Genomic DNA, 17,892 nt, shown 5'->3' with positions numbered 1-17,892 from the left:
TTGTTTGTACATTCTTATATTCACATTCTGACTTTTATTAAAAAAATTTTAAAAACTGTACAATCCTTTATATTTTCACCTATTGTGTTATCGATGTTCCCTTACAGGGGTGAAAAGAGAGTTTTATTCCCAGTGAGGATAAGAGAAAGACTGGAACAGAGTAAGAGATTGCCTAAATTACACACACTACCAGTGTAATTAAATATCCACTAATGTGTCCTTGAAACTGGGTCTAAACTCATATGCTGACTCCTTGCCTAATATTTTTTCCACCATACCAAATCTGTAAAGGACATACAGGAACAATTGTTTTAAGAACGTATCTGTAAAGTACCCACAGGAACAATTATTTTAAATGATTAAAAGAGAATAAATGATACTATTTCTTTTCACGTTGGGCACATACTGGGCATTCTGTGTCTGTTGAATTAAACATGTAAGTTGCCTATTACAGTTCTTGGATCACTGCAGTACATGCTCAGTAAAGAGTATGTAATTTAAATTCCTATTTTTGATAAACGTATTTTAAAGGAATATTTTTTTTCCTGATGAGAATTTAAGGGAAAAGGGTCATTATTTTTAAGACAGTTTCAATTTGGGGCCTAGCAAGTCATGCTTGAAAGCTGTTTTTTTCCCCACGTGAATTATTACACTTCCTCCTGCCTGACTAGCGCAGCCTACAACCTTGCCTACCAAACTTATGACTCAAAGGCTCCTGAGAACTTTCTGCAGCCTTCCAGCCATAGCCCAATCACCCGAAGATGCTCCCACGTGAAACAACCAAACACAATCCCTCAAGCCCAAGGTCCGCTAAGGCGAGAGCTCGCATATAAAAGGCGAATGAGAGGGCAGCGCCCCCCTTTTGCTCCCACCCCTCCCCGCCGGCAGCATCCAATCGCGTTTCTCTGTTGTGCGGTCGGCCCCTGGCATTGGCCGGGAGCGGGACCCGCGCGGGACCAGTGCGCACGGGCCGAACTGGAGACTTGTCCGTCACGTGCGGCTGCCCGGCCACCCCGCCTCACAGCGCGCCTGGCGGGGCCGGGGAGGGGGCGGGGCCCGGGCGCTGCTGCGCCTGCGTTGTGGGCGTTCTCGGGGAGCAGCTGCCGCCGCCGCCGCCGCCGCCGCCGCCGCCTGCGCCTCTACCGCCGCTGCCGCCGCGTTTGGGTGTAGAATTTGGAATTCCTGAGCCTCGTTAACAATGAAGCAGAGTTCGAACGTGCCGGCTTTCCTCAGCAAGCTGTGGACGCTTGTAGAGGAAACTCACACCAACGAGTTTATCACCTGGAGTCAGGTAAGGGTGACGGCACCGCGGCCTCCGAACCCCCTGACTAACGTCCTCCTCTCTCGCTCTCTCCCGCGGGGCTGTCTCTCGCGGCCTGCGGCTCGACGCCCTCTGCGAGGGCCCGCGGCGCGGGGGCGGCAGGGTGGCGCGGGCCTCGGCGCGCGGCCTCGCGGGGGACCCCGGTATTGTTCGCGCGGGGAGCCGCGGGGGTCCCGGCCGGCGCCGCGGGCTCAGGCCGCGGTGGGGGAGGGGCGGCCCGCGCGGGGCTCCGCGGCCCGGGAGACCCCGTAACGGTCCGGCCCGGGCGGCGTTCGGAACCGACCCTGCGGAGCCAGGGCGGCCGACGAGCCCAGGGCGCGGGAGCCACGTTACTGCACACTCATCCTCCGTCCTCCCGCCCGGCTCGGGGCTGCGGCTCGCTGGGGGCCGGGCAACCCGGCCGGGATCCTCGACGCGGGGTTTCTGCGAGGCAGTCTTCACCTCCGCGACCTGATTCTCGTCCCTGAAAACCGACACACAGCCCGCCTCGCATCTGAGATCATTGTGGGGACTGCATTGCTTATCAGTAGGTTTAAAAAACACCGTGTTATAGAAAATGACACATTGTTCTTTGACGATTCTGAGCCATTTGTGTCAAAGGATTTTTTAATGATTATTTTAATGAAAGTGCGAATAGACAGGTGCTGAGTAACATAGTGAAGAGCAAAATCGAATCACTAAATTTCACTAAACACTTGCCGCTAGTGTAGTATATAGATGCCTTGATAATTGATTTGATCCCAGTTCTGCCACTAAACAGGCTTCTTATCTCACCTGGCCCAAGTGTCTGATGAATGGTTTACCTGGTTACTCCAAGACCCCCCTCTAGTTCCACATACTGATTCTAATTAGAATGATTATTACATAAACAGAGCGTTTGCGTTAGAATATTAAGCTATGGAATCATTTTGTGAAGGGGAGTGGAGTTCTCTTATGGTAGATACTCATCTCTTTTGGATATTATCTTGTTTTAGAGGTCTGGAAAAGAGTAAGTGAAAACTACCTGCACAGTGCCTGACACCTGTTAGGTGCTGAGTAAATGTTATCTTACCTTTTGCTCCCTTCTTTATTTCTTTCCTCTATTTTCAGTTTTATTATTTACTTTCATCTTGACAGAGGACAGTATATTGAGTTTGGCTACTCAATATACCATATTCTGCCTTATATTGCTGTCATTTGTTCATTTTCTTTATCTCTCTCTAGGACCTAATTTTCCTCAAGGTCAATATCAGGAACTGGATGTTGTATATAAAACATTTGATGAATTCTGTGCAATTGTAAAAAGAAGGGGTGAAAATAAGGAAGCCAGCCGCCAGTATACACTTAAAAATAAACATGTCTCATGCTTTTCATCAGTCATAAGGATTAAAAGTTGACAAGGATGGATCAGCACCGACTGTTGTTACTCAGCTTTGTGCATGTAAGAGATTGAACTGAGAGTCTGCCCACTCCCGGCTGACTTTATCACACCTATTTGTCTTGGATGTGCCTTGTTTTTATTGCCAAGAAATGGTACCTAAATATATTTGTAATTGGTCTTAATTAAGGCGTATTAGGTCAGTGGCAGGTCTAATAGATTGGCATAGGTCAGAAATGTTTTAATAGTTTTTTGGGGGGGACAGTATCAAATGTGTGGAGTTTAATGCTGCTAGTACTCAGTTGCTCAGTCATGTCCGACTGTTTGTGACCCCATGGACTGCAGCCCTTCAGGCTCCTCTGTCCTTTGGAATTTTCCAAGCAAGGATTCTGAATCGGGTTGCCATTTCCTACTCCACGGGGTCTTCCTGATTCAACCCGGAGATCAAATCCACGTCTCCTGCATTGGCAGGCAGATTCTTTACCACTACTCCACTTGGGAAGCCCCCGGTAGAGTTTCATACTAATCCATAAAAGCATCATTTTATGAATTCTAAGCCAAATAAACAAGCCACTTAAAAATCATTCTTATTTTTTCCATTAAGTCTAAGCTTCTTTTTTAGCTACTCATTTTCTAATACATGGTGGGACAATTAAAACAAATTCAGTGAGGAAAGGGAACAGTATCTGTGTCAAGGGACACAGTAGGTACTTAGTGTTTGATGAAACAGTGAAATCCATGGACTATGTAGTGGAAGTGGTAGGAAAGATAAAGGTAGAATGATGCTTGAAAAGAATTCTAAAAGATTATCTGGTTTAGTCTCATCATTATATAGATGAGGATTGAGACTTAGGCAGGTTAGATTATTTATCTGTAAATACAAAGCCAACCATTATTGGAGGTAGGGTTCTAATATAGATTTCTGATCTCCCAGATCATTTTCCATCAATAGCACTGCATGTAATACAAATTGTTAGAATATTTAGTCTTATATCAAAATGTTACTTCCACAAGTCAGTGGACAATTCTGGATTAATGTTGTCTAGGGCTAAGCGTAGGAAAGCTGTCTTACACTCCCACAGATTTTTCCAAAAACAGTATTAACAATGAAAGGTAAAACTTGAATTGAACAATGATGCTAGATGGAAAAACCAAAATAATTTACTCTCATCTTTTAAAAGTTGCTATTTATGGTTGTTTCTGGTTTCCTTCAAACTTGTTTTGCTGGACTTCTGTTGAGGTAATTTAGCATTTATACTATCTGAGTGAAAATCATATTAAGACTTTTTAGAAATAGCAGATGTTTTGGAAACCAGGCAGTCTTTTATGCAATTGTTTTCACTTGTGGAAAATAATTTACTCCTGTAGCTTGAGTATAAGGCAAGGGGAGAAAACTCTTAGCAACTGCAGTTTGAAAAGTTTGGCTTAATATTCCTGAAGACTTACATAGCTTTAATTTTCGTTGAAATTTATAATATAACAAAAATGAAATATCCCCATTCATGTCATTTATTAAAAAAATCAATATTCTCACCAATCAAAATTATACTGTTATAGACTCAGTAGAAATTGTACATCCCCCAAGGTTCCTCATTGATATTTCTCTTTCCTTTCTTTTTTGTTTGTTTTTACATTGCCTATATATGTAGCTATTTTGGCTCTGATAGGAAGTCTGTTAACAGAATCAAGGACAGAGATAGTGCTGTCGGACAAATTAAAACTGTTTTAAATGTGACAGAGCCCTAAACAGAAAGCACAGGTTTAGCTTGGTAGCAACTGGGGAAACTTGATATTCAGGGACAAGAGGTTGTGGAAGTTGAATGGAAGTTCTTGCCATTGATAGTGAGGAACAGCATTTACTGTTACTGATACATGATACTCAGTGTGTGTTGAAGTGAAGCAGTATTAGAAAAGGAAAGAACTGGAGGTCGTTGTTTTACCAGTGTTGTTAGCTTTGTCTCAGTTCTTCAGGTTGCTTGAGAATACCAAGAAGTGATTTCCACCAGACTTCTTACTTATTTGTTTCACCTTTTTGTGCCCTATGGCAGTTTCTGTTTCCCTATCCATCTCAAGTCAGCAGAAACAAATCAAGGAAATAGGAGGGAAATGAAGCAAAACTAAAATTTGTCCAGTGTCTCCTACTTGTTTCAGATGAATTTGAATCTAAGGATCTTAGATAACATCCTACCAATGCTATGGTATTGTTTTGAACTTGCTAGCAAACATTGTATTATTACAGTATTCTCCAGTGAAAACAAGAAAGGCCACAAATATGGCAGAATAGAGGTTAAATCCACTTTAGATGAGCCTTTTGAAAAGTTGACCGATTCATTGGCAAGTGCTTTTTTATTGTATACGTAAGAGAGAATGGGACTTCCAAGGTGATGCTAGTGGTGAAGAACTCACCTGCCAATGCAGGAGACAAAAGAGACAAGAGTTCAATCCCTGGGGTCAGGAAGATCCCTTGGAGAAGGGCTTGGCAGCCCACTCCAGCATTCTTGACTGGAGAATCCCATTGTCAGAGGAGCCTGGCAGGCTGCAGCCCATAGGATCCCAAAGAGTCGGACACAACTGAAGCAACTTAGCATGCATGCATGCAAGAGAATGAGCTAGAAACTCACAAGGAATGATTGGTAAACATTAAGAAATTATAGACTGGTTGTTTGAAAAATAATACCAATTTCTGTTTTGAAAACTGTTCTAGAATAATGGGACTGAAGTATTATTATTAAAAGTATTTTGGACATTTTTAACCAAGAGTACCAATCTTAGCAGAAACAGTTGTTAGTACTCTTTGGAAACTTTAGGTAAGGCCTAAAGAGAGGCTACCATCCTTCCCACCCTTCTGAGTAGTAGTGGCTTTTTGTACCTTGTAAAATGTATCAGGAGAGTTCTGTGTTACATTGCTTAAACTTCACAAGTTTAAACAGCTGTAAGGTGGAATTTTTGCATTCAAAGAGTTTATTTACTAATTTTGAAGTAGAGACTGAAGGAATACCATAAACAGAGACACAGAACAATATGAGTGAGTTAGGGTTGTGTATGTTTGAGAGAGAAAGCAGATATAAACTAGAGGCATTCATCTTTTCATTTGTTATATATAATCCAAGAGTTGAAATTATAAAAATATAATTTGGTCCACTGTGACCAAAGACTCATCATTCAGTCACTCCCAAGTAGTAGTTGTGAATCTGTTATGACAAGACAGTGTGCCTAGGTAGTAGCAATTCATTCAGTAGTGAAAAAAACTAGCAGTCTTTATGGAGCTTTCATTTTAATGAAGGACACTGATAATTAAAAAGTAAGCAAACACAGATACTATAATAATATAATTTCAGTTAGTGATAAGTAACGAAATAAAGCAGCGGAAGGAGAATGTTATCAGTTTAATTAGGAGACAGAAGTCACAAGTATTTTGAACAGAGGAAAGTTTAATAGGATTAACTAACTATATCAAGAGAATTAGACTAAAGAAAACTCTCAAGAATATAAGAATAGTAGTTTTAAGAAGCAACCATCACTGATAGGCTTAAGATCCAGTGCCCAAGTAAGAGCCCTTCCCCCCAAAATTCTGAGACCTTGTCGGAGAGAGACTATCTCCATATGATATCTCACTGAATGGCAGAGAAGTCACTGATACCACACTCATGGAACTTACTAAAAATCCATCCTTCAGAGCTTGTGGGAAATATGCCTTTTAGGGCAGGGGTTGGCAGATTATGGTCTGTGAGCCAACCATCTGTTTTATAAGTAAAGTTTATTTGGCATACAGCCAAGCTCCCTGGATTTACTTATTGACTGTAGTTGCTTTCTTGTTACAGGGGCAGAGTTCTGACTTTATGACATGCAAGCCTAAAATATTTATTATTTAAACCTTTAAGAATATGCTTATCTGTCTATGCTCTAGGGTACTGAAGAAAGGTGTTCATGGGGAGATGTCTGGCCAGAGTTAGAATTTGAAGCCTCCTGAAGGAAAGGGAGTGCTGGGGGAAGCTGGCCTTAGGGTGCTTCCACCACCCATGCACTATGAGAGCTATGTGCTGGAGAACCTACACAGCAGGAACATGCTAAGTTCACACTGGAACCAGGAGGGGAAGCCCCTTCCTCTTGTAATATCTGTCTAGTATCTTCTATGACAAAGCTTAACATCTTCACAAAAAATAAAGATACGTAAGACTCAGCTCCGTATTTGCAGAGCAGACACTAAAGAATGAATTTGGAGCAGTAAATTCATGACTAATCTGTAAAATGACTGGAATTTATTATATTTTAAATAGAGTGATGAGGAAAGCCTCTTTGGGGGAGGTGACATTTGAGCAGAGATCTGAATGATTAGAAAAGATAGGCCAGATAGACAAAAGGGAATGGCAAATGTAAAGACCTTGGGCATGACGTGTTCATACAATTGCAGAAGGCACATGTGGTTGGATTATCTTTAGATACGAGAGAGAGGTCAGAGAGGTAGGCAGAAGCAGATGGTATAGGGCCTTAGGGCATGGTAAGGAGATTGGAAATGAGGGAACTAGGTAGAAGACATAGTTTTCCACTTTGGTATCAAAAATAGTGTGGCTGAGACTAGGATAATATCAGTGGAGGTGGTGAGAAACTTTTGGATATAATGTCTACGTTGAAAGCAAAGTCACAGAACTTACTGATAAATTTGTCTGGAGTTGAGGGATAGAAAAGAATTAGAATGACTCATATATGTAGTCTGAGCAAAGGATAGATGATGGTACCATTTGCTGAGATGTGGAAAGATTCGGAGAAGTACAAGTGGGATTCTTTTTGGCCACGTTAACTTTGAGATTACAAATAGATTTCTAGTATTACTTTAAGAGAGTTCTGTTTTGCTTGCATTTTACTGACCATACTCAGTCATATGGTCATACCTTATTTCAGAGTAGGTAGGGAACTGCAGTGCTGGAAAGGAGAACAACATGAATGACTTGATATAAAACTGGCAATTCCAGGTGGAGTTTGAAGCATGCGGGTGGTAAAGCCATGGGACTGGATGAGATCATCCAGCAAGACAAATGAAGATCGAAGGACCTGAAAGATAGGGTATTCCAATATTTAGAGAGTATAAAGACAAAAAAACAAAACAGCAAAAGAGATTGAGAAGGAATGGTAAGAAAGGAGGAAACACAAGGGAGTGAGGTCATATCAGTTAATGGAAGGAAATAGTTTCAAGAAAGAGATGATCAACAATTTCAAATGCTGTTATGAATAGTCTTATATATCTCTTATGGTGTACATAAGCAAACATTTCTCTAAGGTAGTTTGAAGAGTGGAATTTATGGAAAATAAGATATGAAATGTTCAACTTCAAGATCAAATTATTTTCCAAAGTCAAATCATCTTATACTCCTATGAGCCATGCATGAGATTTTCCATTAATTTGTCTCTTCAAAACTTGGTGTTCTCATTTTTCTGAGTTTTTACCTATCTAGTGAGTATAGAATATTATTTCAGTGAGGTTTTATTTCCCTGATAATGTGTTCAAACATCTTTTCATATTTATTGGCCATCTGTGTTTCCTGTTGTATGAAATGTTTGACCATTTTTCTGTTGGTTGGTTTATCTGTTATTATTTGTAGAAATTTCTTGTAATTCTGTGTATTTTTTGAATGTATGTGTTGCTTATGCCTTCTCCTGGTTGTGGCTTGTCTTTTTTTTTTTTCCTTTATTTTGATAAGTTCTTAATTTTAGTATGATAAATCTGCCTTTTTGTGGTTCACAGTGTTCATTTTTTCAGGATGTTTTTGCTTACTTACCCCAAAGAGAGAGAGATACTTTTCCATCTCTCTTTTTTTTTTCTTTTGAAAGTTTTAAAGGTTTGCATTTTGTACCTAAATCTTTAATTCACCTGGAATTGATTTTTGTTTGATCCATTTCATTGTTTTCCACATAAATATTTGGTAGTTTTAACCCCCTTATTGAGTAGTTTCTTCTTCCTCTAGTGATTTGTGTTGCTACCTGTCTTGTAAGCAAAATTATATGTAGATAAATTGTGTTTTTGGGGTCTAGGTTCTCTATTTTGTTTCATTGGATAATTTATCCTTTTTCCCATGTCATATGTCTTATTTACTGTAGCTCTATAAAAAGTCTTGCTTTTGGGAGGGCAACCTAGTCTTAGGAGTGTCTTGACTACTCTTTCTCTTCTATATATGTTTTAAAATCATGTTCTATTAAAAAAATCTATTAGGAGTTTTAATTGAAATTATACTGAGAAGTATAGATCAGAGTATGAAAAACAGATATGTTTATGATATTGAGTAGTCCCATGAACCGGGCGTATTTCTAAATTCATTTTTTGCTGAATAAAGTTTTATGTTTATTGCAGTTAGGTCTTGTACATCTTTGTTAGACTTTATAGATATTTTATACTCTATATAGATATTTTACACTCAATAAAATAAAATATAGATATTTTATAATATATAATTATATGTATTAATAGGTATAGATAATATATAACAATAATATATAATAGATATTCTATAATATCATTTATAATATATCTAAATCAGTTCAGTTCAGTCGCTCAGCCATGTCCGACTCTTTGCGACCCCATGAATCGCAGCACGCCAGGCCTCCCTGTCCATGACAAACTCCCGGAGTTATATCTAAATAAAGCTAAAAATAAAATATAGGTATTTTATGTTCAATTTATTTAAAATAAATTGAACTATTGCTGGTAATTAGAAATACAAGTAACATTTGTATATTGATAATAAACCAGTGAGCTAATCGTTTTACTGATTTGGATTCTGTAAGTGTACATCCATAAGCATCTGGATATGACAGTTTTGTTCTTTAAATTATTAGCTGTTAGAATTGAGGGTTTTTAATTTACCGTATTGGTATTGATAACAAAATTAATTGGGTAACTTAGAGGGCACAGGGCATGCCAGGATGGAAAACACAGGAAAAAAGTTGATGTTGGGGGAGTAGGATGATAGGTTTGAAATAGACAATAGGTTGAGAACATTATCTCAGTATTAAGGAACATTGAGTTCTGTAACTCAGTAAGTTAAAGAACATGGTGTATAAATGTTAGCGATTGATAATTCAAGGGGGAAATTTGATATGGTTCGGGGCAGAGGCATAGATGTGATAATTATATGTAATAAGGTTAGTAATTAGATACACTAGTGTGGCTGAGATTGCCTAAGAAAGAGTATAAAGGTATCATGATAAAGGATAGAAACCTAAAAAACAAAGTTACTCTTGATAGGTGGAAGACAAATGAAATATGAGAGAAAGGAGACCCGATGTATAGTTTGAAAGCCATAAGAGCAGAGCATTTAAGGAGGGGAGTGTCTGTAGTGCCAAATGAAATGCTACAGAGAGATGTAGGAAGTTGAGAACTGAAAAGAGGGTATTGAACTTGATGTTTGACATTTTAGCAAAAACAGTTTCAGTAAACTGAGAAAAACTGAAGGCAGTTTTTAGTGAGAGTAAGTAGATGGTCCTGAATTGGAGAAGGAAGTTTTTATGTAGTGAATAAAAAGACAGATGGGGTGGGTAAGAAGTCAAAGGTAGAGAGAAAGTCCTTTTAAGATAGAGAAAGATGTATGCACTTTTAAATTTTGATAGCTACTTGCTAATAACAGTGGTTATTGCTAAACTTAAAATTTTGCTGGTCTAACAAGTGAAAATCATTATTTGTTTTGTTGTACATTCTATTATGTATGAGACTCTACCTTCTTCCCTTGCTTATATTGTCTTTGCCAGATATGTTATTTGCACCTCTATATGTAAGAAGAGTTAGGGATTGGGGGCAGGAGGAGAAGGGGATGACAGAGGATGAGATGGCTGGATGGCATCACCGACTTGATGGGCATGGGTTTGAGTGAACTCCGGGAGTTGGTGATGGACAGGGAGGCCTGGCGTGCTGCGATTCATGGGGTCACAAAGAGTCGGACACGACTGAGCAGCTGAACTGACTGACTGAACTGATGTAAGAAGGACTGAGAGATGTAGTTGTAGCATGACACAAAACTGTGCTGTTAGTATGAAATTGGAGCATCATCCGTGTTGTTGCAAGTGGCAGGATTGCTTTCATTTTTTAAGACTGAGCAGTTTCATTCTGGATAAAATATGTATATGTGTAATATATATATGTATATATATTACAGTTTATCCATCCTTCCTTTGACAGACACTTAGGTTGTTTTTGTGAAGTTATTGTGAATAATGCTGCAGTGAACACAGGAGCACACATATCTCTTAAACATATTGATTTCATTTCCTTTGGGTGTATACTCAGAAGAGGGCCCCTGGATCATATGGTAGTTCTGGTACTATAAAATATATAGTACCATTTTCCATAATGACATTAGCAATTTACATTTCCACCAACAGTGCACAAGGGCTCTGTTTTCTCTACATTTCTCACCAACACTTGTTATTTTCTTAAAAAAAACCTTTTTTTAGTAGTAGCCATCCTGACAAGGGTAGATCAGAACAAACTGTGGAAAATTCTTAGAGATAGGCATACCAGACCACCTGACCTGCCTCCTGAGAAACCTGTATGCAGGTCAAGAAACAACAGTTACAACTGGACACGAAACAATGGACTGGTTCCAAATTGAGAAAGGAGTACATCAAGGCTGTATGTTGTCACCTTGCTTATTTAACATATATGCAGAGTACGTCCTGTGAAATGCCAGGCTGGATGAAGCACAAGCTAGAATCAAGATTGTGGAGAGAAATATCAATAACCTCAGATATGCAGATGATACCACCTTTATGGCAGAAAGCAGAGAGGAATTAAAGAACCTGTTGATGAAGGTGAAAGAGGAGAGTGAAAAAGCTGGCTTAAAACTCAACATTCAAAAAATGAAGACCATGACATCTGGTCCCATCGCTTCATGGCAAATAGATGGGGAAACAATGGAAACAGTGACAGACTTTATTTTCTTGGACTCCAAAATCACTGTGGATGGTGACTGCAGCCTTGAAATTAAAAGACGCTTGCTCCATGGAAGAAAAACAATGACAAACATAGACAGCATATTTAAAAGCAGAGGTATTACTTTGCTTTCAAAGGTCTGTATAGTGAAAGCTGTGGTTTTTCCAGTAGTCATGTACGGATGTGCATGCTGGACAGTGAAAAAGGCTGAGCACCGAAGAATTGATGCCTTCAGACTGTGGTGCTGGAGAAGACTGGAGAGTCCCTTGGACTGCAAGATCAAACCAGTTAGTCCTAAAGGAAATCAACCCTGAATATTCATTGGAAGGACTGATGCTGAAGCTCTGCTAGTTTGACCATCTGATGTGCAGAGGCAACTCATTGGAAAAGACCCTGCTGCTGAGAAAGATTGAGGGCAGGAGGATAAGTGGGCGACAGAAGATAAGATGGTTGTATGGCATCACCAACTCAATGAACATGAGTTTGAGCAAACTCCAGGAGATGGTGATGGACAGGGAGGCCTGGCGTGCTGCAGTCCATGCGGTTGCAAAGAGTTGGACATGACTGACTGAACAACAACAGCAAAATCCTGAGTAGTACAGGGTAATACCTCACTGTGGTTTTGATTTGCATTTCCCTGATAATTAGTGCATGCTAGGAAAAGCTTTTTAGGTTGGTGAATTAGCTTGACTGTAATAGTTATTTCACCATGTGTGAGAATATATGTCAAATCATCATATACACCTTATTGTTTAGTTGCTATATCATGCCTGACTCTTTTGCTATCCCACGGACTGTAGCCCGCCAGGCTCCTCTGTCCATGGGATTCTCCAGGTAAGATGTACTGGAGTTGGTTGCCGTTTCCTACTTCAGGGGATCTTCCTAACCCAGGGACTGAACCCATGTCTCCTGCATTGGCAGGTGGATTCTTTACCATTGAGCCACCAGGGAAGCCCACTCATGTACACCTTAAATATATACAGTTTTAGTTTTAAAAATAAGAAAAGAGAAATCTAAACATAGGGTAAGTCTCTGTGAATAAATTTTTTAATTTTTACCTTTAGGACTTCTGGTTTTTTTGTTTGTTTGTTTGTTTTTAATGGTGCTTTCAGAAGCTTGGTTATAAAAAGTGAGGTGGATTCCAGTTATCAGTGAGCCTCTATTTTTTTCCTTCCAAGTGGAAAGTTTATTAACTAATCCTTTTTCTCCTAATTTTTCCTCCTGGTTTGAATGCTGCCCTTAATTATTACTTATCAAATTCTCAGATGGATTTGTTGCTGCTTCTGTTCTCTCTAGTCTGTCCATTCAGCTATTCCAACTTTAGTATCAAATTTTGAAAACACTATAATTCTGTTATCTGTGTAGGATAGAGTTAACATCTCTCTCTATTGTTTTCAGTATTTTCTTGCCTATTTGTTACCTAATTATCTTTATGAAATGAACTTTAGTGCCTAGTATTTGGTCATGTTAGCAACTCTTCATCTTGTCTCCAAAACTTTTTTTTTAAATTGAGACAATTTAATGTATTGCTCAACTTAAGGAGACTTGACATCTTTATAACACTATTTGAACCTCTGTAATTTTTTCTTAAAGGTCCTGTTTTGTTTTTGAGGTTTTTATTTATTTGGCTGTGTTGGGTCTTAGTTGCAGCCTATGGGATCTCTCTTTGTGGTACACAGATTCTGTAGTTGTGGCATGAGGGCCCAGTAGCTGACACATGCAGGCTTAGTTGCTCCTTGGCATGTGGGATCTTAGTTCCCTGTCTTGGGATCCATCCCCTGAATTTCAAGGTGAATTCCTATCCACTGGACCACCATGGAAGTCCCAATCTTGTGTATTTTTAAAATTTATTTTTGAATACTTGAATTTTTATACTATTGGAATCTTTATTCCATTTTAGTTTGAAATTAACCATTTTTATCATTTGTAACCATTTTAACCATTTTTAAATCTACAGCTCAGTGGCATTAAGTTCATTCACTGGTTATGTGATCATCACTACCATCCATCTCCAAAATGTTTTTCATTTTCCCAGACTGAAATTTTGTACTCATTGGATAGTAATTTCCAGTACCCTCCTTGTTAGCCCTTGGTAACCATTCTTCCTTCTGTCTCTATGAAATTGAATACTCCACATACCTCAGGTAACTGGAATGATACAGTGTTTGTCCTCTTGTGACCAGTTTAATTCAGCATAATGTCTTCAAGGTTCATTCACATTGTGGCACATGTCCTTCCTTTTTAAAGATGAATAATAGTCCACTGTACGTATGTGTGTACCACATTTTGTTAATCTGTTCGTCTCTCAGTGGACGTTTGGGTTTCTTCCACCTTTTGACCATTGTGAATAATGCTACTATGAACATATGTGCACAAGTACTTTTTTTGAATCCCTGCTTTTAATTCTTTTGGCTATATTGGTCATTACCAATACCAACGAAAATGTTTAATTTTTTGAGGAACCACCATACTGTTTTCCACAGTAGCTGCACTATTTTATATTCCCACTAGAAGTACACAAGGGTTCTGGTTTCTCCACATCCTCACCAACAATTATTTTCTAGGTTTTTGTATTTTTTTTTTAAAGAGCCATTCTAATGAGTGAAATGGCATTTCATTGTGGCTTTGGTTTTTATTTCCCTGATGATTAGTGATACCAGGCATCTTCTCATTTGTTTATTGGCCATTTGTATATATTTTTTGGAAACAGTGTCTATTCAAGTCGTTTGTTGTTGTTGTTTAGCGGCTAAGTCGTGTCCAACTCATCATGTCCATGGGCTATAGCCCACCAGGCTCTTCTGATTCATGGGATTTCCCAGGCAGAAGTACTGGATTGGATTGCCATTTCCTTCTCCAGGGGGTCTTTCTGACTCAAGGATCAAACCCAAGTCTCTTGCATTGGCAGGTGGATTCTTTACCACTGAGCCACCAGGGAAGCCCATTCAAGTCCTTGCCCATTCCTAATCAGGTAGTTTATTTTTTGTTGTTGAGTTATAGGAGTTTTTTTTTTTAAATAATTGTTAAGGATATTAATCCCTTGTCAGATATATGATTTGCAAATTGTTTTTCTGATTTTGTGGGTTGTCCTTTCACTCTCTTAATAGTGTTCTTTACATAGAAGTTTGTAAGTTTGAAATAGCCCCATTTGTCTGTTTTTGCTTTTGTTGCCTGTGCTTTTGGTGTTACCTAAGAAATTATTGCCAGATACATTGTCATGAAGCTTTTCTTCTTGTGTTCTCTTGTGTTTTTTCTTAAGATTTGTGTAGTTTTAGCTGTCATGTTTAAGCCTTTGATCTGGTTTGAGTTGATTTTTATATGTGGTATGAGGTGAGGAGTCAACTTCATTGTTTTGCATGTGAGGACCTAGTTTTACCGATGTTGTTTATTGAAAAGGCTGTTCTTTCTCTGTTGAATTATCTTGGCACCCTTGTCAGAAATTCTTGGGCTGTATATATGAGGGTTTATTTCTAGGCTCTTTATTCTATGTCATTGGTCAGTCTGTCTTTATGCCAGTACCATACTGTTTTTGGTTATTGAGGAGGAAGTTTCAAATTGTTTATTTTTATATAGAAAAATACTAGTGATTTTATTTTTTTTTAATTTTTATTTTAAATTAGAACATAGTTGATTAACAATGTCCTGTTAGTTTCAGGTGTACAGAAAGTGATTCAGTCATACACGTATTTATTGTTCAGATTTTTTTCCCATTTAGGTTGTTACATTGACTCAGATGGTAAAGATCTGCCTGCAGTGCGTAAAGACCCACATTTGATCCCTGGGTGGGGAAGAGCCTCTGGAGAAGGGAATGGCAACCCACTCCAGTATTCTTGCTTGGAGAATGCCATGGACAGAGGAGCCTGGTGGGCTACAGTCCATGGGGTTTCAAAGACTTGGACACGACTGAGCGACTAAGCACACACATGCATTCTTCTTCAGATTTTTTTCCCATTTAGATTGTTATATAATATTGAGTATAGTTCCCTGCACTATACAGTAAGTTCTTGTTGGTTATCTGTTTTAAATATAGTAGTGTGTACATGTCAATCCCCACATTCCAATCTGTACCCTCCTTACCCCATAACCGTAAATTCATTCTCTTAAGTCTGTGAGTTTGCTTCTGTTTTAAAAGTAAATTCATTGTACCATTTTTTTTTTTTTTTAGATTCCACATATAAGTGGTATCATATAGTATTTATCTTTCCTTGTCTGACTTAGTATAGTAGTCTCCAAGTCCATCCATGTTGCTGCAAATGGTGTTATTTCATTGTTTTAATGGCTGAGTAATAGCCATTTTATATAGGTGCCACATCTTTATCCATTCGTTTGTTATGGACATTAGGTTGTTTCCATATCTTCGCTGTTGTAAATAGTGCTGCAGTGAATTTACTTGCTGTTTATTTTATATTTATTTTAGGCTCTAGAAATGATGTTAGACAAAAAACAAATTTGAGCAATTTTTCTATTCCAGTTCAAAATGGGTCATAAAGCAGCAGAGACAGCTCGCAACATCAACAACACATTTGGCCTAGGAACTGCTAACAAAGGAAATGGCAATCCTCTCCAGTACTCTTGCCTGGAAAATTCCATGGATGGGGGAGCCTGGTAGGCTGCAGTCCATGGGGTCGCAAAGGGTCAGAGACGACTGAGCGACTTCACTTTCTTTCTATATTTCCTTTTGGAGAAGGAAATGGCAACCCACTCCAGTGTTCTTGCCTGGAGAATCCCATGGATGGAGGGGCCTGGTGGGCTGCAGTCTGTGGGGTTGCAAAGAGTAGGACACGGCTAAGAAACTAACACACACACACATATACAGTGCAGTGGTGGTTCAAGAGCTTTTGTAAAGGAGACGAGAGCTTTGAAGGTGAGGAGCATAGTGGCTGACCATTGGAAGTTGACAGTGACCAATTGAGAGCCATCGTCAAAGCTGATCCTCTTTACAGCTACACAAGCAATTGTCAAAGAACTCCACATCAGTCATCTGTGTGGTCGTTCGGCATTTGAAGCAAATTGGAACGGTGAGAAAGCTCAATAAGTGTGTGCTTCATGAGCTGACCACAAATCAAAAAAATAATCATTTTAAAGTATTGTTGTCTTTCATCCTAAGCAACAACAGTGAACCATTTCTCAATCGGATTATGAGGTGCAGCAAAAGGTGGTTTTTATACAACAACCAGTGATGACCAGCTCAGTGGTTGGACTGAGGAGAAGCTCCAAAGTCCTTCCCAAAGCCAAACTTGCCCCTAAAAAAGATCATGGTTACTGTTTGGTGGTTTGTTGCCCATCTAATCCACGACAGCTTTTTGGATTCTGGCGAAACCATTATATCTGAGAAGTGTGCTCAGCAAATGGATGCGATTCACGGAACACTGCAATACCTGCAGCTGGCATTGGTTAACAGAATGAGCCCAGGTCTTCTCCAGGACAGCGCCTGACCACACATCGCACAACCAGCACTTCAAAAGTTGAACAAATTGGGCTATGAAGTTTTGCCTCATCCTTCATATTTACCTGACCTCTTGCCAACTGACTACTGCTTCCTCAAGCATCGCAACAACTTTTTGCTGGGAAAACGCTCCCACGGCCAGCAGGAGGCAGAAAGTGCCAGTTGTGAAGCATGGTTTTTTATGCTGCAGGAATAAACTTATCTCTTGTTGGCAAAAATGTGTTGATTGTAATGTTGTAATGGTTAATATTTTGATTAAAGATGTGTTTGAATCTAGTTATAATGATTTAAAATTCATAGTATGAAACCGCAGTTAGCTTTTTCATCAACTTAATATTTCCATTACTCTAGGAGAGGGCTCAAAAAATATATTGTTCTGATTTATGTCAAAGAGTTTTATAGTATCCAGCCTTATATTTATGTCTTTAACCCATTTTGAATTTATTTTTGTGTATGATATTAAAGAATGTTTGTTTCATTTTTTTACATGTAGCTGTCCAGTTTTTCCAGCACCATTGAAGAAACTGTCTTTTTCCACTGTATAATCTTGCTTCTTGTGTTGTAGATTAATTGACTATAGGTTCATGGGTTTATTTCTGGAGTTTTTATTTTGTCCGTTGATCTATATTTCTGTTTTTGTTCCAGTACCATGTTGTTTTGATGACTGTAGCTTTGTAATATGGCCTGAAATCAGGGAGTCTGATTTCTTCCAGCTCCGTTTTTCTTTCTCAGTGTTGCTTTGGCTGTTTGGGGTCTTCAGTGTCTCCATATAAATTTTAAGATTTTGTTTTGATTCTGTGAATAACACCATTGGTGATTAGATAGGGATTGCATTGAATCTGTAGATTGCCTTG

General features: G+C 39.1%; 1 protein-coding gene across 3 annotated transcripts in view; it reads left to right on the top strand.

Moving 5' to 3' along the window:
* The first annotated feature begins 1,096 nt into the window (after nt 1-1,096).
* HSF2 (heat shock transcription factor 2) overlaps nt 1,097-17,892 on the top strand; it is a 40,404-nt gene continuing 23,608 nt past the window's right edge. For all 3 annotated transcript variants that reach the window (XM_061131461.1, XM_061131459.1, XM_061131458.1), the window contains exon 1: nt 1,097-1,291. In XM_061131461.1, coding sequence (XP_060987444.1) covers nt 1,199-1,291 — 93 coding nt within the window. In that variant the 5' untranslated portion in view covers nt 1,097-1,198. The remainder of the gene's footprint in view (nt 1,292-17,892) is intronic.

This window comes from Dama dama, chromosome 28 (assembly GCF_033118175.1).
Source record: "Dama dama isolate Ldn47 chromosome 28, ASM3311817v1, whole genome shotgun sequence".
Classification (NCBI taxonomy): Eukaryota; Metazoa; Chordata; class Mammalia; order Artiodactyla; family Cervidae; genus Dama; species Dama dama.
The sequence above is the reverse complement of the archived record's forward strand: the minus strand, read 5'-3'. Positions and strand labels throughout refer to the sequence as shown.